A 19771-nucleotide genomic window follows, 5' to 3' on the forward strand; every position below is an offset into this window, starting at 1 on the left:
TGAACTGCTCTATGGCTGTTAAAGGTCTACTTTTTTGTCATATCTTCCCAGGTTTTGTAAGGCTGTCAGGCATCCTAACCTTCCAAGTGTCCTCCTTGTTTGTGTAATTTTACATGTTCAAAAAATCCAGACTACCTGCAATTGGTGACTGTACGGTTGCAGTCTCTATTCTGCCATCCATTTGTCTCCAGGATTTTAGGGGCTTCCCACATGAATTTTTATATTCCCATTTTCTCTCCAGAGAGCTAACAAGCTTATTGAAACAGGTGTTGTCCTAGTTCTCTTGCTGCCCCATATTTGTGAAAATGCAGCTCTTTTTCCTCTCCCCTGTAGGTATTGTTTTCTTAGGTTTGTCTAGTAAGATAACGAACATTTGAATGCTGATGTAACATTTTCTGCAGCTTGCTTCTTGCTTCTAGTGCTTTTAAAAGAAATAAGTCCTTAACGGGAGACCAAAAACAATAAATACAGTAACAGCTTGAACATCTGTAGTTTTTCCTGAGGTATTTTGTTTGTAATTGGGACCTGTTAGTAGTGGCAAAATGACTTTCAGCCGGACTTACTGCTGAAAGCACCATGCTGAAAGGGAAGTTGGGGATGCTGCTTAGTCCTTAACAGCACTGGGGCAGGGAGATGCTGTGCTTATTTCTGGTGGCTCAGACTACATGGCTTTCTTTGCAAATGGTGTTAATATTTGTTGAGGAGCTTAGAAACAAATGTGTTAGGGTAAGGGGAGAGAGATGCTGAGCTTTTGGCTAGTATGAAATGAAAAAGTGGGAGCATGAAGTGTCATTAGTGGGTGCCCTTAGTGGTTTCTGACAGTGAAATGTAAGACATTTAAAATATACAGGAGAGGGATTATGGCAGGATGAAAACATTCTTAGCCTGCAAACATTGCCTTGGGTTATTGTGCAGTCTGCTTGAAAAACAGGTGTTCATCTTCAGCAGCACAGTTAACTCTTCACAAAAATCAAAACAGCAGTGATTTAAAAAAAAAAAAATGGCAGCCAAAGACAGTGAGATCCCACTGACCAAATTTGTAGGATAAAGTCTGTGAAGGATCACCTGGGCCACATAACATCTTCCCCAGGTGGTGTACCCTAAATTAACTTCTGTCACTTCAAATGTGAAAATTTAAGGGGCTGCCTGTGATTTTAGCACTTGCTTTTAGAAGCTTAAATCCACATATGCCAGGTAGAACAGGGTCATAGTAAGAATTGACTCCAACTCCCTCAAAACTCTCACCAACCCACCTTTTTGTGCAGAACCTGATAGGTTTGCGCAAAACCTATCAGTGAATTTAGAGGCTGTCCAACGCTGCCTTCTGCAGAAGCAGCTGCATGGGACCCTAAATCAAAGGGTAGGCTGTATGATCTTGTTGCTAAGACACTTGACTGTATCAGAAGGAGAGCTGCTTTTCCTGCACCTGTGTTGCTACTATGGGGCTGTAACAAATTGCTTCCTCTCCTGTCTAGGCTCCTGCTCCTCTGCCCAGCTGCTTTGATGCCTGACCTGTTAGATTACAATCTCTTTGGAGAAGACATTCTCTCTTGCACCATACGGACACATCAAAAGCAGTGGAGGGAGAATTTTTATTTAAAGGTTTTAGGGGGGAAAATAGTCTCTCAAGCCTAAAGATATGTATAAAACTAACTTGGCCTTACTGGTTAAAGTAGCACGGGTAGCTTACCTGGAATAAATGCTTGTAAATAACTTACGACTCTCTTGTTGATTGCTTACACTGCTATTTTTCTTCTTCACTTTGCAGTGCCTTCCCCTAGTGCCTTGTTGATTGACAATCCTACATCCTTTGGAAATGCAAAGGAAGTAATAGCAATCAAAGATTACTGTCCAACTAATTTCACCACTTTGAAGTTCTCCAAGGGGGACCACCTCTACGTCTTAGACACATCAGGAGGTGAGTGGTGGTATGCTCACAACACTACGGAAATGGGTTACATCCCTTCCTCCTATGTCCAGCCTGTAAACTACCGCAACTCTTCCTTAACGGACAGTGGGATGATAGACAATCTACTGGAGAGCCCTGATGAGGGGGTCAAGGAGTTGGACCTGCTTGGAGAATGGACTGACGTGAAAATAAACTCTGCCAAAACCTACAATAATAATCCTTTCTTGAATGGAGTCCAGACAAACCCATTTCTGAACGGGAATTTGCAAACAGTGCCCAGCTCTGACAATGAATCTAACTCCAAAGCTACTGTTGACTTGCTGCTCTTTGACACAGGAGCTCCTAATTCAGCAGTTTCCAGTTCAGCTGCTAATAGCAGCATGGGTAACGTTTTCGATGAGCTTCCGTTCACAAACAGGCTGGACCTGGAACAGACTGTGAAACGGGACAATCCCTTCTTCAGGAGCAAACGCTCCTACAGTTTGTCTGAACTGTCTGTTCTTCAAGCGAAGTCGGACACCCCAACGTCATCAGGTTTCTTCAGTGGTTTGAAGTCTCCCACCCCAGAGCAGTTCCAGAGCCGGGAGGATTTTAGGACCGCGTGGCTGAATCATAGGAAGCTGGCCCGGTCTTGCCATGACTTGGATTTGCTTGGTCAAAATCCTGGCTGGGGTCAGACGCAACCCGTGGAGACCAACATTGTCTGCAAACTGGATAGCTCTGGTGGAGCTGTTCAGCTTCCAGACACCAACATCAGCATCCATGTGCCAGAGGGTCATGTGTGCCCTGGGGAAACGCAGCAGATCTCCATGAAAGCGATGCTGGATCCACCACTGGAGCTGAACAGTGACAAGTGCAGCACCATCAGCCCAGTCCTGCAAATCAAACTGAGCAATATGGAGGTGAAAACCTTCATCATTCTGGAGATGAAGGTGTCAGCAGAGGTCAAGAATGACATCATGAGCAAGAGTTTGGTGGGATTGCAGTGCCTGCGGAGTGACATGAAGGAGGGACCATACACGCTGATGCAGCCGAGCTATTCATATGGAGACACAATACAAGTCCAGCTGGAGAATCTGGAGCCTTGCATGTACATTGCAGCCGTAGCCCAAGGGCAGAACATCCTCTACCCTTACACCGTTTGGGATTACATCAGCAAGAAGATCACGGTTGGCGTCTATGGCCCAAAACACATCCATCCTTCCTTTAAAACTGTCGTGGCTGTGTTTGGGCATGAATGTGCGCCCAAGACTCTCTTGGTGAATGAGGTCACACGACAGACTCACAATCCTGCTCCCGTCGCCCTGCAGCTTTGGGGTAAACATCAATTCACTTTGTCCCGACCTCAGGACCTCAAAATCTGCATGTTCTCCAACATGACCAACTATGAGGTAAAAGCTAGTGAGCAAGCCAAAATTGTGCGAGGCTTCCAGATGAAGCTGGGCAAGGTCAGCCGCCTTATCTTTCCCATTGCATCTCACGATCCCAATGAGCTCTCAGACTTCACGCTGAGGATACAGGTCAAGGATGACAAGGATGCTATTTTGACCCAGTTCTGTGTCCAGACACCACAACCACCTCCTAAAAGTGCCATCAAACCCACAGGGCAGAGACGGTTCCTCAAGAAGAATGAGGTTGGAAAGATCATCCTTTCACCTCTGGCTGCCACAGCCAAGTATCCGGTTTTTCAGGACCGACCGGTGTTGAGCTTGAAGTATGGCAAATTGCTGAAAACTGTGGTGCGGCAAAACAAGAACCACTATTTGCTGGAGTACAAGAAAGGAGATGTCATAGCCCTCCTCAGTGAGGAGAAGATCAGGTTGAAAGGGCAGCTGTGGACAAAGGAGTGGTATATTGGCTACTACCAGGGGAAAATAGGCCTTGTACACACCAAAAATGTGCTTGTGGTTGGGAAGGTCAAGCCCAGCTACTTCACTGGGCCTGATCTCACTACCAGCCTGTTGCTTGAGCAAATCCTGAGACCCTGCAAATTTCTAACCTATATTTATGCCTCAGTGAGGACTCTGCTCATGGAGAACCTCAGCAGCTGGAGGTCATTTGCTGATGCGCTGGGATATTTGAACTTGCCACTCACATTTTTCTGCCGAGCAGAGCTGGACAGTGAGCCGGAGCGAGTTGCCTCCGTGTTGGAGAAGCTGAAGGAAGACTGCAACAACACTGAGAACAAGGACAGGAAATCTTTCCAGAAAGAGCTGATGATGGTGAGTCCAAGGTCTGCTGGGGCATCTTAATTCTCTGCGATGCACTCAGGGATCAGTATGAACGGGAGCTGGAAATTTCCTAATTCAGTATGCAAAAATGAAGTGCATTTTTAAGGTCTTCTGCAGGCTGCTCAGCACAGCCAGGTAGAAAATTCTGCCCTGCCGTTACATGTTGGCAATTTTAATGATATGATGTCTGTGAATGAGGGCCCTGCTGCGCAAAATACTATACATACACATCGTACTGGGGGAGCAGGCAGGCCTGGTTCGGAAGGTAGCTGTTCTGAAGCCTTTCAACATCAGTGGTAATTTCGGTCCAGTATTTTTAGAGCACTCAAGTGGGCATCGACATATCAGTCCTCAGTGGTATATAAATGAGGCATGCTTCAAGGAATCACCTGAAAGCTGCTAGTCCCTTCATCCCAGATGTGATAGCAATATCTGTGATGGGGCCCTTGGCTGTCATGGCAATACTGATAACAGCACAGAAAACTGGAAAAGGGCAAGAAGCATAAAAGTTATTCCTATACTGTGGTAGGCAAGCCACCTCTTGATTCCCGTGATTTTGCATCGCTAAGTAGAGCAAAGCATGCTGGAGAAGGGTTTATGGCTACTATGAAGAATGGATGCTACATCTTTATGAGGCAACCTCAAATTATTGTTTCTTTTAAAAAATATATATATAATGATGTCTGATCCTTCTTGAGTGACATCTAAACCAAGGACACCTTTGAGTTAGGATAATTTGTGTTCAGCTGTGGATCGTGTTTGCAAATTGTCTAAAATGCCTGTCTGCCTTATGCCTTAAAAGGCTTTCTGCAGGCCTCTGGGGGGAAATGCTTTCTGTGAGAATCCCTGGGATGCCATTAGGAAGTCTCTTACGAGAAATCATCTTCATGAGGACAATTTCTAACATTTCATAGGAAATAAGCCAAGGAAAATACAGGACTTACTGTCTCGAAGAGATTTGCAGCTCTTGACTTTTAACAGTCTCTCCTGCAGAAGCAGATAATTGGGTTATAGCAAATCATGTGTTTTAAAATGCCAATTTAATTATGGACTAGCAAAAGCTTCTCTTGGCAGTGATACGCACAGGCAGTAGTGCAAGAACATGCAGCATGCAAAATGAAATTATGAATGAGTAACCTAGGTAAAAAGGACTGCAGCTAAATGAAATATTTCATATCACTGCTTCCGTTTAATAAGAATGGCAAATTTTGAGGATTGAATATTAGGTGTAAGATATTATGAAGAGTGTGGAGCCATTCATTACTCATGGAAATCCTGTCTAGCATGTTCAAGGGGTTACTTGTGGATATATTTCCTCAGCCTAATAGTGCAGTAGAATTAATACCTCTTTATAAGAAGCCCTGTTTAACTTTTGGTGTCAATGTAGAAAATGGGAAAATAGTTTCTGAAAGGTGCGACTCACACCTGTTACATTGCAATTAAGGTGATCACTGGAGCTGTCTTTCTGTATGTTCATTTAGGGTAATTATGTCAAAATACAGGGTTGAACTGCTCAGGGGAGCCCAGAGAATTTGAGAAGCTTAGGCTGTAGTTACTGGAGGATATTGCTGGTTCCTCTGTGCTGGTTCTGGCAGGCTCGGACCAGCTTTCTTCCAATTCAGCTGGGTTCTTGCCCCTTTTTGAAGGGAACTACCTTCATGCTAGTCTGATGGAGATGGCAAAAAGGAGAGAAGGTGGTGTTACAGCGAGCTGTAACACTGAGGCTTGCACCTCTTCAGACAGGCTCCTGTTCTTTTCAGATGTTGATTGGCGTGATTAGCCATTTTAGTGGCCCAAAACCATGATTGCTCTAAACTGTAGGCCAGGCACTGTGTCAAGAGGCCGAGGATCTGCTGGGCTGCAATCATTTAACTGGCCAGACAGAGATTAGAGGAGAGAGCTGCGCGAGTAGCAATTTGTGGCTGATAGCGTAGCTTTGGCTTTCGGTAATCTGCAGACTCCAGGCAGTGCCACCAATGCTGCTGCTTTTTAGGGGTTCTTGCCATCATATGCAGTTGTCTCTTAGTCTCCAAGGTGATCCAGGAGGGAAAAATACTGCTGCGCAATGTGGGTTTTTTCCTCCCATCGTTCAAGGCAGCAGCAGGCTGGCTGGACACTGGACTCAGCACTGTGGATGGAGCAACGTGTTTCCATCCATTTTTTCTGAAGGGTGTCTATAAAGGCTGAATAAAAAAGGCATAACCAAAATGCCAGTGTGTCTCAGGGAGCCGTTTAAAATCCTCAATGGCCAGATGCTGTGTTTGAGAGAGAGCGAGCAGCCCGTAAGTGAAAACCTTCCTGAGATGGGATCTGCTTAAAAGGGATCAACTGGTATAGCCACGTTGTCCTCGCAGCCCCGAATAGTCCTGTAGCAGAGCATGGGCATTACTTGCGCCTGAAGGAATGGGCAGGTAGGAGGAGGATTCAGGAGGGTTTAGGGGGAGCACAGGGTAGGACCTGACTCTGTAGCCCCCATCTCCCCGCAGCAGCATGCTAGGAAGGGCTTTGTGCTGAGGCCATCTGCACTTGCCTGCTGCACCTCCAGGTGAAGCTTGGGGTGGTGGTTTGCATCTCCAATCCATATGCAGTGTGGGCTCCGTGCACCTTAGGCACAGCTGTGTCCCATGCCATGTGTAGCCACAGCTTCTCTCTTCTGGCTGAAGCGAGCTCCTCTTCGCCCTGTAAGTTGGCAGAGGCTGCAGTCGAGGCTGGTTTCTGGCCTTGGAAACAGCCCTGTGGTTCCTCCAAAGGAGGGTTTGCTCCTTGAATCAATAGCTTAGCGAAGGACAGGGTGAAGTACATACTTCTGTTGCTAAATACTTCAAGGGCTTTGAGCTGTTTGCCTTAATGCTTTGCAAAACTGTTGTAAGCGTTATGGTGTCTTGTCTGCAAGGATCAAAGGCAGTCTGGAGGTCATGGAAAAGCTGCGACAGACCTAAATGGGTAGATGAACAGAAAGATAAGGCTCTCTAGATACAACCCAGCTAACTCAAGGGGAGAACCATTAGTTGCCTAAAAAACATACTGCTCCCAAAGGGATGCATCTAGTGCAGAATCCCAGAGCAGGTGTTATTTTCCGTATTCAAATGGCGATTAACCCTGAACATTGACTCTGTTTCCTATTCTGTGTGAGATCTTTGAGAGTCTGAGCCCTTTGATAAAGGATGAGCCCTGTTCCTGGCAGAAGACAACACTTCTTCTAAAACCCTCACTGCTGTCTAATCCTCCTTAGCTTCCAGAGTAATTAGATCGAGCATGATCTTTAAAAAAAAAAAAAAAAAAGAAATAGGTGTTTCAGGGCATGACAAATGAGCGGTAATATTTTTTATTGTGTTAAAATCTGATTTGATTTGTAGCTTGCTGTCCGGCATCTGCTGGTGAGAAGAGTCAGTTGGATTAAACTCTGATCTGGCCATTTCATGTTAAATCTGGATGTCTCATTTCAAAGGAGGGGAATAGTAAGCAGGCTTATCTGACTTCAGTGTTGATTGTACAAAATCATGCTGGCAGAGGCATACACCAGTAGCCAAGTGTAGAAGAGCCTCCTGAGTGAATGGCATGCCCTGTTGTGATGACTAGTTAATAAATAATCTGTGTTTAACTTTTTCTTTCTTTCTTTTTTTTTAACCTAGCATTAGCAGCAGTATGTAAAGGTAACTGAGGAGAACGTTCCTCAGAAGTTAGTCATCACATCAGAAAGAGATCTATACCCCTCCTCTCCTCTCTGCCTATCAAAAGCAGACAACACACAGATTGCCTTACTAAAAAATCCTATAATAATTAAAGTCCCAAATTTGCAAGATGCTTTGAGCTGTTCTTATGCCTCTTGCTGCTTAGGAAGGCTGTACTTGGCCGGGTAGCGTGCTTGGCGGGAGCTGTGCAGGCTGTGCCCTTTGACAGCGTTACACACAGTGTTATCTGCTCAGGTCGGCAGAGATGCTTGCACTGTGCTCAGCTTTTAGCCGTCCGCTGTGCTCACAGGTAAGCCTTGCTTCTAAGCTGTGCTCCCATGGGGGAAGAGGTGCTTTCTCCAAAAGTAGCTCAAACACACAGATTCCACTCCACACTCGTTCCAGCCGGGCCACCAGCAACTGGCTGTGTGTTCTCTTTGGCTGTTACAGATGGGAAAAGAAGTGTTTGCCTGTGTCTCCATGGAAGAGCTTTAAGGCAGTATGTTTCTCCCACATGTGCAGAAAGCACCCCCGCAGCCAGTGACTGCAGCCCAGCTGACAGAAGGAAACTCCATTAGAGTTTACAAGCTTTCAGCATGCAAAAACCCCATAGGTTTTGGGCTTGTAGGAAAAAGCCTTTGGGTGCTTTTGCAAATGTTACTCACCTACCACAGCATAATCAAATATACTCAAGTTGCTACAGGGAAACATGCCAGGTTTCATTTGAAAAACAAGACCAGACTTGCCATACGGTGACTGTACTACCTGGTCCTTTGGAGCTGGAGTTAAACGTGTGATGAGACACAGCATTTCTCTCTGTCTGGATTTTTGATAGTTTTTTTATAGAGCCTGGCATTTTTCATCCTTTCCAAAAAATGCTGCTTATGGGGGAAATATTGGTCTCCTAGGAATGCCATTAGGTATGTTAGCAGAGATTGCAGAACTTATTTAGCTTTTGCTCTTTCAGACTATTGAAGTTCGTACAGAAAAAGCTGTTTATTCCCCCAGTCTGTTTTCCATCCTTTGCTGTGACCACAGATATCGATGTGTTGCCTTTTCCTACCAAAAGACACTGCTCTGAAGCAATGGAGGGATAAAGATGTTTTCTTGTCCATAGCTTGTGCAGACCCCCAAACAGCTTCTGATGGGCCCGAATAGCTCTAGGTCCCCTTAATCTCCTGCAGTGCAGGATGTACTTTGCTTGGACTTTGCACTAGCATGTGTGAAGCAGGCCAGCCAAAAGTTGCTTGTGCTGGTCCCCCATTGCTCCTGAATCCAGAAGCAATCTCCTGGCTGGTCGCGGTGCCTGTGCAGTGCTGACTTGGTGTCCAAGGTGGAAGCCATCTTCTGCCTTTTCTCTGCGTTCAGGGGAGCACATCCCCACCTGCAGATATAGACACTGAACATTGCTCCCGTAAGGAACTTACCTAAGTGCCTCACTGAAGTTGATGGGAATTTTTCTGTAGGACATAGCTTGTCTTTGGACAGGCAGGTGGCTTCCAGCAGGGCCTTTTCACAGGTGTAACTTAAATAACTTTTTTTGCCCTGCACCCCTATCAAATAAGAGAAAGCTACAGAAATGTGGTGTTCTGCTCCTCATTCCTCCACTGGCCTGGCCCAGGTGGTGTGCTCAGGACAAGAGGAAAGTATTCCCCCAAACACAGCTGGCAAGCTGCTGTTGGTGGTGTGGGAAAACTCTGCCACCCAGCTCCCGACAGTCAGGCTGTCCAGAGCAAGGTTATGCCAAAGAAACTTGAAGCAATCACCTGTGCAGTGTGTTTGTACAAGCTGCTTGCCCTGCAGACAGCATAAGGCGACCTGCTTTTATTTTCTGGGATTGATAGGAAATCTTTAATGGTCTCGTGTTCCTCATTACAGGAGTTAGACTCCTGTGCCTTATCACTGCTGTCTCTGCTCTTGCTCCCATGTAAAGTTGCTCTTGTGAAAAAAAAGTCTCATGCAGTTGCATTCACTACCTTTTCCAAGTGGGAGTGCAGCCCTGAGTGTCGTTTCAAAAGAAATGATGCCTTCAGCACCCCAGGACCTTTTTTGGGCACCGTGTTCAAGGAGACTGCCCCACAGAGCCTGTGCCTGAATGTGTTAGGCAGAAATGATTTCACTGAAGATTGCGAATGTGTAGCACAGTTGTTTGAGGTGTGTGTGACATGTGAGCTGGTGGGGGGCTGCTGGATGGGGCCACAGCCTCTTCCAGCAAAATTCTGCTGCAGGGTTGCTTCCCCCACGCACGCCTCCCCAGGCACCTTCCCTGAAACCCTCCTCTCCTCCTTCAGCTTTTAACTCAAATCCCAATCCCTGCCCTCTGACGCATTCCTGTGGCAGTTAATAGGACACTGAATATTACTACTTACTGTAACCACGTCTCCTCCTCCCCCTGCCCCAAGCTGAACGCCACCTTACAAAAGTTTCAGACATTGATTAATGTGCGATAACGCTTGGGCTCTCCAGGGTGCTTTCCAAGTTAAATGCTGCTTAAGAAATCATTAACTAATTAAAGTCCATTTCCATAATGACTTCCTTATTATGCTTCACCTGGTGGGTGCAAATGAATTTTGCATCGTTTTACCCTGCCGGGGCAAAGAAGAAAGTTTTTTACCCCTCAGTTTTGCCAAAGGCAGGGAAAAAGGAGACATTTGCCGAAAGTTCAAGTGGCTTCACCAAACTGCCAAGAGAAGCGTGTGTCAAGACCAGAGTTAGGCCATGGGAGACTGTATGCGTGCGTGTGTGCGAGGGAGTAGGGCTTGATGGCCACTGAGTTGGGGCAGGACAACTGCGCTTGCAAAAGCAAGCGTTAAGCGTGCCGTGACTGGTCTTCTGCTGCTGTGCATGCGTAGAAGTGGCTGCCCAGGGTAGCCACACGTGTAGTCAGTCTCTGTAGCTGCCTACTCCCTTTGGTTTTTTCTTTCTTTTTGTATAAGCTAATACGTATAAGCAAAACTGGGGGGCCAAAGAGGTGTGCAGGAAATGCACGCAGGATCATCAACCCCAAACCACGCGGAACAGCCAGCATTTGTTAGCTTTTCCCTCAGTTTTGTGCCGAAACACCCTCAGGGCTCCCTGCGCCATGTTTGCTTAGATGCTGTTTTCCATGATGAGAGGATTGGAAATGGGATTCTGCATTTCAGAGCTGAAATGCAAATTCTACCTCCCCGGATGTATTTTAAGTATAGGTTCTTCTGCGCCACTTTGAAATGGAATTTGAATATCAAACCATCTTCTTTGCTAGGTTGCACGCTTATCTGGTGGAGCGGGCTCAGAGGCTCTCTGGGGCTGATGCATACTTCAGAGAGCAGTGACAACACACAGCTTTAAAGCAGTGGCAATAACAGCATGGCACAGGTCAAGCCTCAGCAGTGAACGCAGCTGGGTACCAGGGGAAACTGGAAGGGAGCAATTGTACAAGCCGGGTGTGTGCATCCAGCTATCCTGGGAGGTTTGTGCAGGGTGAGTGAGGAGGATGGAAAAAAAATTACAGCGTAATCCCGAAAGCGCCTGCTGGAGGATTAAATCTATTGTGAACTCTGCTAATCCCAGCTGGGCTAGTCACGGCTTTCAAAAGAGCCCCAAGCCTGCTCGTAATTTATGTATTTCTATGGCAAAAGGAATGAATTGTGAGCCGGCCAGGGATCGTCTGGCACGTTTGCATTTGATGATTGAAGCTGCTCCTTGCTGTCCCTAGAAGACCCTGCTGCACTGTGGGCTTTTGTGGAGGTTCCTTTGTGTATGGATGAAAAATATTTCACTGTTACCGCTAGTTCCCTGCTTTGGCTTTGACGTCTGAGCAGAGGCCCCATCCCTCCACGGCCGTGTGCCTGGTCTCTCCTGAAGGGCCTCCGGGCCCGTTCAACTCTTTCTTAGCCCTGTTGCTGCACAGCTTTGCCACCATCTGCTCTCCCTCGTTTTACCTGGCTCTTTCAGTGCTCACGATGCTCCCAGCGCCCTGGTTTCTGCCGTTCAGAAGAGCTTCCCGCAGTGGGGCAGGCAAAGCAAGGACGCTCCCGGGACCTCTGCTGCAGAGGTGCCGATGGGCCTGATCCTGCGCGGCTTGTCCTTGAGCTCTGAGCTGAACAGGGGAAATCGCCGAAAACTGCACCCTGCATCAGGGCCTTGCACTGCTGTGGGCTGTCACAGAGGTGAAAGCAGAGCCCAGAAACGCAGCGGGGAGGCCGGCCTGCCGCACTGACGAGCCCTGCCCTCTCTGCCACCCCGCTCTCTGCAAGTGCCATGGCTCTTCCTCCTCTTTGTATCGCCTCGCCACCCCGTTCTGGCAGTGTTTTACCCCCAGCACAGACACCGGCAAATAAGTTGGCTGCTGAGGCTTCCCAGGTGAGATAACCAGAGGCAAAGTGAACACAGCAGGTGTTTCTATTGTTGTCTGTAGGTTTCAGAATTAACCTGCTGAGCGGAAGGGAGCAATTTGTCTCTCTCAAACCTGTTGCTTCAGGTCAATCTATAGTGCTGTTAACATGGCTCACAGTTGCTATACTCAGTGACGTTTTCTTGTGTAATGTGAGCAGCAGAAAGACCCAGAGCATCTGCCTTCTGCAGCACTAACCCCCCCTGCACCAACCCTTTTAACCCGTTAGTTACAGTTTGTTCCTAGTGGCCAGCAAGAGGAAAGCTGTCTTTTTAAAAGACTCTTCAAACCTATCATCCCCCTCGTTATCCAGGGGGGGAAATCCACAGCAGTTTAGTCAAATGCGTTTATTAACTTATTAGTTACCATTTTGTAACGTGCGTCTCTGAGTCCCTGAATTTCAGTTTATTTTGACTGTCCACAGCCAAGCGACGTCCCAAGGAGCCTTTCTGGGCAGCAGCAAGGCAGGCTGGGGCTTTACCGAGAGCACTGCATGAACTGGTTGACGGGTGCTTTTCCCCATCATCCTGCTCAGCATCTGCCTGTCATTTGGCTCCGTATTCAATTAGCAGGCTGCTCAAGTGACTGCGGGGAGCAATCGGTCGCTGCCTCCTACCTACTTTGGCTCCGGGAGGAGATAAGAGTGGCTCGCCAGCAGTGTTTGCTTGCCCTACTGTTTGCTAAATACCAGATCCTTTCGGCATTTGTATGTCGGTGATTAACCGGTCTGCAAAACAGGGCCAGACGCTTGCGTGCGGATACAGGCAGCGGGTCGGCCGCAACGGGGCCGAGCTGCCGTTCGCTGGAAGCCAGCTGAGCCTCGCAGCGCTGAGGGTCGCCTTTCTCACCCCTCCTCTCAGTTCCTCTGTGCTTTTTCTCCCACCGCCTTCACCAAACGGGTAACAAGCTCCTGCCCCTCGTTTCCCTCACTGAGACCTCTAAGAAGGGGGAATTTTGTCCTGATCGCGTGCAGCAGGAGATGTCTCGTCCCCTATCTCAGCCTGTGCCTGAACGTGCAGTGGGTTGAGCAAGCCTCTCTCCACGACGCCAGGGCCCAAGTTGCTTGGACATGGTGGTTTAGCCCGTGTTTCCCAGGAAGATGGGTGTTCTCCTCTCCCTCCTCTTTCCCCCCACCTTTACACCTTTTTGCCTCTTTTCCTAGCAAAGCGAGGTGTGTTTCGCCCAACCAGTTTTAGCCCTGAGAAGCAAACTGCGTCCAACTCCGACCAGGGCCAGCAGATTGCACACAAAACTGCAGCTGAGCAACTGCAGCGAGCTCCAGCATGTGCAAGCAGAAGAGCAGGAGGAGGGCATGGTTCCGCTGCGCCATTTATATGATTTAGAGTGGTTTGTACCTGCTGCCTAGTGGTTTCAGAGAGAGGACCCCAGAGTGCAATCCTGACTCCAGGCCTCTTTAGGACCGTCTGAGTCCTCCTGCTCCAGATGAGAGGGCAGCGAATCTGTTGGCTGCTCGATAAGACAGTATTGCCGGAGAGCTGGACTTAGAGTCCTCTGCAGAGGCTGTTATGAGTACGACACAGATGTGAGATCTAAATGCTTTTTTAATGCCCATAAAAAAAATTACGCTCTTCAAATGTTTTTTCTTTGCTTGCTTAACAAGAGAGTTTATTACTTCTCTTGCTAATACAGGAAGCCCATGTAAGCACTTTGCTTGAAAAGCTAACGCTGGTCCACAGCCATAATTAGATTCAAGCCCTGCTTTGCTTTGCGTAAGCTGGAAACAGATAAGGGAATCGACGTATATTTGCTTTGCAAATTGCTGGAGTGGTTTCAGATGTTACCCTCTTCTCCCAGCTGTTTGTTACTGTCCCTGAGAACTGGCATATGGGAGGATTTAACCCCTGCTCTGCTTTGGAGTGAAATCAGGTGGGTTTGCCTAGACCTCGTGTATGGGGAGAGGTGCTCAGGCCTGTGCACTGGTGTGGCAACAGCCTGATGCCCCTGCCTTTGCTGTGGGGACAGCAGCAAAGGGGCATGGGCATGCATTGCAGGGTAATGGCACGTTAACCCTGTCTCAACCGCTTGCTGGCTGTACATCCTGATGTCTAAATGCCAGTGCCTGACACAGGCTTGATGAAGTGCACTTGAAATGAAAAAGAGAGGAATTAGCAAGAAAAAGGAGGGGGATTCTTGCCATGTTCAGACCACAGAGAATTTCTCCCCAGCTCTGTAGCTGGAATGGCTATAATAATACTGCTGTGTCAGTCGTATCTCCCTAGTGAGAGTCAGAGTCATTCAGGGTTTTGCCCTCTTTATCCCTGAGCTATAGCTTGCATTTGGTAAATTGAGATTCCCTGTTAAAATGCTGCACAGTGCCCTTGGTGTTCTGACCCGCAGTCCTAATTCTGCTCTCTCCATGGCTCCAGTGCGTAGCAATATAAAAACAAGAAGGTACTCGACAAAGCAGAAAGGTAGCAAATAGAAAACGTATTGAAGCACTCTTTTTTATAGCCCGCGATTAACCTGTTGAAGTGACTGCTGCAAGTTATCCCAGGGCAGGCAGTGTCGCGGGAGATGGAGAATGATTAAACGTTTCTGGGTGGTGAACTGTCCCCCAAGGGATAGTCTTTGGATTGCCTGCTTTGTTTTGATATTTTAAAAAAGGGATGCCTGTTTCTTAATTTAAAACACATTTCAATAGCCTGTTGAGGTTCAAGAGGTGACTTTATCCTTAGACAGGGTTTGCTCCTTATGTTGTTGCATTACAAGCATTTGACTCTGGCAAACTGGAGAGCCCTCAGTGAGCTAGATGTTGATTCTGTTGGTCAGGTCCTGTGGCCTGATAATTGCCCGTAAACCCTTCATTTCCTGGGCTATATCGTAGGTTTCTGCTATTACAACCTGTTTTTTGTTTTGAGCAGACATTAATGTGATTTTATTACCCAAAGATAGCAATCCTCAGCAGATTTCCAAACCCACTCTGTTCTTTTTTGCTGGCTAAAGTCACTGCTGTATGGAAGCCTGTTCCTGCTGCGAGTCTCCCTAGTTGAAGCATTTTCTCCTCCCCAGCTCTTCAGAGCCACTTGCACTTAAATCAATAAATGATTTAAGGAGATGGTTTCTGAACTGGCTAGGGAAGGGGCAGTGGCAGTGAAAGGAATAAGTGCATCTCAAGCAAGGTGACCGCTGTGGTCAGGTCCTGTAGTGCTCTGAAATGGCCATTCACCTGGGTCTCACCCCAGCTCATCTTCTCCCAGGACTGCCGTCCAGGCCTTGTCCCAAAATGTTCTGTTTAACCCATGGCTGCTTGCGGGAAATCCTTGGGCCCTCTTGTTATCCGTACTTGAGGGGACAGTTCTCCAGGCTTGGGGATGCAAGCTGTGTTGACCGCATTGGATTAATTATTTTGATTAAAGGTGTCTGTTTTTCTCAGCTCTGAGATGCTTTAAACTGCTTATGTGAGGACTGAACATCTTGAGCGATTGCCTGGAAAATAAGGTTATGCTGGCCAGCACAGGCTACAAACCACATCAAACCGGGGTAGGGTACTTCATTCAATTAATGGGATTACTGCTTTGTTGAGCCTGTTGGCCTAATTTCGCCAGCTGTTGCCAGAAAGGAGGTGGGAGGATTTGGGAGTAACCTCTTGAGAGACTTCCTTGAGTAATCCCTGGCTAACCTGCCTTTTGCCACCCTCCTTGACACACTGTTTGTTTTTTCATGATGGTCCTGCAGGCCTTGCTGAAAATGGACTGTCAGGGGCTGGTTGTGAGGCTCATTCAGGACTTCGTGCTGCTGACCACGGCCGTGGAGGTGGCCCAGCGCTGGAGGGAGCTCGCTGAGAAGCTAGTCAAGGTCTCCAAGCAGCAGATGGATGCCTACGAGGCCCCACACCGGGATAAAACAGGGGTGGTGGACAGCGAGGTGAGAGTGGACAGTCCTCGGTGTTGGAGGGTTTCATGCATTTCCCGAGGTTGTTTTTGCTTGTGGCCAGTGCTCCAGATGTCCACCGCATGTTCTTCTGGTGTGCCCTTCGGGGATAAATGGGATTTTAATATGCTGAGGACATTCTGGGGTGTTTTTACGTGGAATATGTTTGTTTGGAGATCACTACATGTTGGGTATAGCATTACTTGCTTGCTGGCTGTTCTATCCCAAATGCAGTGAAAAGCAGCCACCAAGGCAAACTGTTGAGAGCCCGAGCTTTGCATTGAGCTCTACTTTTCTCCTTCCCTCTCTCCCGTGTGATGCAGGCCATGTGGAAACCAGCATATGACTTCCTGCTCACCTGGAGCGGCCAGATCGGGGACAGCTACCGCGATGTGATTCAGGAGCTGCACATAGGGCTGGATAAAATGAAGAACCCTATCACCAAGCGCTGGAAGCATCTCACTGGCACGCTGATCCTTGTCAACTCCTTGGACATGCTTCGGGCAGCTGCCTTCAGCCCACAAGACCATGAAGATTTTGCCATCTAAATGGGGTTTCCTGGAGCAATTCATTCTTCCGCATCTCGTTTGTTGGTGGTGTCTTTATTTTCTGCGTGTTTCCCCTTTTTTAGCAGTTGATTTTAAAAATAAGTGGAGATTGCTCTCCGCAGGTTTTAAGAGGCCAAAGTTTGCAAATTCTCACCAGGACTAGAAATCATCAGGAGACATCTCTCCTGCTAGTGGGAAGGCATCCAGAGCAGATGTTTTTTCTATGCTTTGGAGAATTGATACCAGTTAAACTATTTCTATTAAAAAGTTTAAAGCTGGCGAGGGGTGGTGAGGGGAGTGGGAGGGAAGGATCACAAAAAGAAAACACATTTTTAGGCAATTAAAAATCTAATTTTTTAATGAGCAGCAAAGGTTGTAACTACTTTAGGGGGAAGCTGTTGCTGTTTTTTATGTTGTAGAAACTGCTTTTAAATTATCACTTTTGAGATGAACATGAATCATGTAAATATGTATTTAAGACAAAGCACAGTGAATGCCCTCTCCTCACCTCTGCTATCAGGCTTTGGCTAACCACCAGGCATGACTCTCTGAAAAACACCGTACCAGCTTGGGATGTCTTCAACCCAGCAAGCCTCCTACACTGAAAAGAAGCTTTTTTTCTTGTTCACAGGCCCTGTGACCTTTTTGGTTGTTTTTTTTTAATATACTTGCAAATGTGCATTTCTTTTTTGTGGATGGAGAGATGCTCATCACCTATTTTCAAATGCACAGGTACCATTTTCAACCAGGAGAACTGGCACTGCCCCTCACACCTGGCTGAGGGGATGGTTCATCCCGTCTGGTTGCTGCAGGGGACATCTGGAAGAAGCTGAAGAGTGTTTTGGTTCAACAGAGACCTGCTCCTTGCTGCCTTATGATAGAGGCTGGAAAGATGCTGGGAATGGTTAACCCTGCCATTGCAGTAAACTGTGCTTGGACACTTCTCCCCTGGAATTCATATTTTGGGGAAGTGGCTGGAAAAGCAGACGGAATTCTTGTGATCTATATATTCCTTAAAAAAAAAAAAAAAAGGAAAAAGAGAAAATGTCTCATCTAACTTGAAATCCAATCCAAAGCTCACTGGAGTCTTGTTACTGGAGATTTGTTATGCGACTTAATGCTCATTGCCATTGATTTCAGCGGGCTTTGAATTGGGCTGTTCAAGGCTACTGAATTCCAATTTAACTTGTAAATATTCTTTGCTATAAAACTGGTGCCATTGAGCTAAATAGTACTATGTGGCACTAAGTGCCCATACTTTTCCCCTTCTTTTTATAGCTAACTCTTTTGAATGACCTCCTTCCTCCCGCTCCCCAGGTTTGAAATATTTTACATGGGAGGAAAATATTTTTGCACAGAAAGATTACTTTATTTTAAGTGCAAAGTTCCTTTATAGCAAAACGCTGCTACCACAGAAAGGTTAGTTGTTACGGATGCTTTTCTCTCATGTTGATCCAAAAAAAAAAAAAAAAACCCCAAATTGGGAAAGATGTGTCTTTTAAATCCCAGAACTTTACACTGATAGGAGCACACAAGAAACAGGTTATTGTGGCCTTGCTGCCAAGCAGGATGGGCATTTATCAGCCAGTTGCAGGAGATGGCAACATTAGCCTTTTGTTTCTCCACTGCAAAGCTTAGGAAGTTGCAGGTGACGTTAGCTCCCCTGCCAGAGCTGTGGTTGGGCCAATTTGGCTGGCTCGCGTTGTACGGCTCTTCTTCTCCCTGTGACCTAAGACATAGGCAGCTTGATGCCGTCTGCCTGATCTGGGCAGTATGTGGGCATTTGGTGGGCTCCTGGGACACCGGCGGATCATGCTCGCAGGACAGTCTCTGAAGGGAATGGTCCTCTTGCAAAGAACAGCCTGTCTGCTCTCATATCCTCTCCCTGATAACAGATCCCTGGAAACAGTTGCTCTCACTGGACCCGACCAAAAGTAAATAGCACCTTAATTTCTCCTCAGGGGCTTTAAGGAGTTTCCTATGCAACTTACCATAGCACAGAAATAGGGTCTGTCAGGCACCTGAGCCCACTATGTATCTGCTTTTTATTTACAAGAACAGGCCACCATAAGAGCATGTTTTCCATGCACCAAGCAGAAATCTCCATTGCAATGAGGAATACCTCCTGTAACAGAGTGGTTGAGCGCATGCTGACAGGCAGATCTGCTAATGGACCAGCTCCTGGACATGCCGTGCAGTTTCTCTCATGTGCTTTACCCAAATATTGGCTTTTGCTGTTCGGAAGGCATGTACTGTATGAGGCTTTGGTCCTGTGAACAGAGCTGTGCTGGTCCAGACCTCTGCAAAACAGCCTCACTGATGCTTGGCAGAGGCTCTTTGAGAGCTTGAGCCAGGCCAGGTTGCTCGAGGCAAACGAGGAAAGAGGTAGGGGCAAGGGCCTTGCTTGTCTCCTAAGCAGCCGTTAGCCCCCAGGGCAGAAGTTTTAGCCTCTTAGAGTTCTGACAAGTTAGGGACATCCCTAAATAATTTCAGCATTTTATTTTCCCCCTTGTTTTTTCTAACTACCTCAGGTACTCTGTACACCTGGCTTAACATTTCAGTGGCAGCCTAAAATATACCATGCTCAGCTCTTCTACTGTATGCATCTGCCCTCACCTTTCCTGAGAACCACATGAGCACAGACGTCACATTTTGGGAGCCGTGAAATAACTGCTGCGTTTATTTGTCCCCATCCTCGGTCAGAAATCCAGTCTCTCCTCATGTACTGGGACTGAGTGTACATCCTTCAAACAGCTTTTGCCCATTAAACGTCAAGCCCTTCTCCAAAATTTCAGTCTGGGCGTTGCATTACTACAGTTTGTGCAGTAACTGGTTATTGTACTTAAAATTTAATTTTTTTTTTAAGAAAAGTTTTTGGAAAAAATATTGTGATTAAAGCTGTTATTATTCCAGTGCTACTGCGTAGAACTCATCTACTGTTGTTTCATGGTCACAGGGCGGCTTTGATGCGTGGGATTAATTTAATAGGTTTTCACCATATGAACAACTGTTTCTCAGAGCAGCTTTCTGCACCTAGAACCAGCAGTTCTTCGGGTCTTGGGCCTGGTGTTTAATCTCAGTCTAATCTCAGTTCAGGTTGTACTTCCATCTTGACCTTTCCAGAGGAAATTCACTGAAAACAATCC

At 47.0% G+C, this 19771-nt stretch overlaps 1 protein-coding gene across 5 annotated transcripts in view; it reads left to right on the forward strand.

Annotated features, from left to right (window-relative positions):
• SH3BP4 (SH3 domain binding protein 4) overlaps window positions 1-19540 on the forward strand; it is a 67223-nt gene extending 47683 nt beyond the window's left edge. For all 5 annotated transcript variants that reach the window (XM_064515467.1, XM_064515465.1, XM_064515466.1 and 2 more), the window contains 3 exons: window positions 1769-4131; window positions 15883-16071; window positions 16401-19540. In XM_064515467.1, coding sequence (XP_064371537.1) covers window positions 1769-4131; window positions 15883-16071; window positions 16401-16625 — 2777 coding nt within the window. In that variant the 3' untranslated portion in view covers window positions 16626-19540. The remainder of the gene's footprint in view (window positions 1-1768; window positions 4132-15882; window positions 16072-16400) is intronic.
• Window positions 19541-19771: the final 231 nt, after the last annotated feature.

The sequence above is a fragment of the Dromaius novaehollandiae genome, chromosome 7, assembly GCF_036370855.1.
Source record: "Dromaius novaehollandiae isolate bDroNov1 chromosome 7, bDroNov1.hap1, whole genome shotgun sequence".
In the NCBI taxonomy this organism is placed as follows: domain Eukaryota; kingdom Metazoa; phylum Chordata; class Aves; order Casuariiformes; family Dromaiidae; genus Dromaius; species Dromaius novaehollandiae.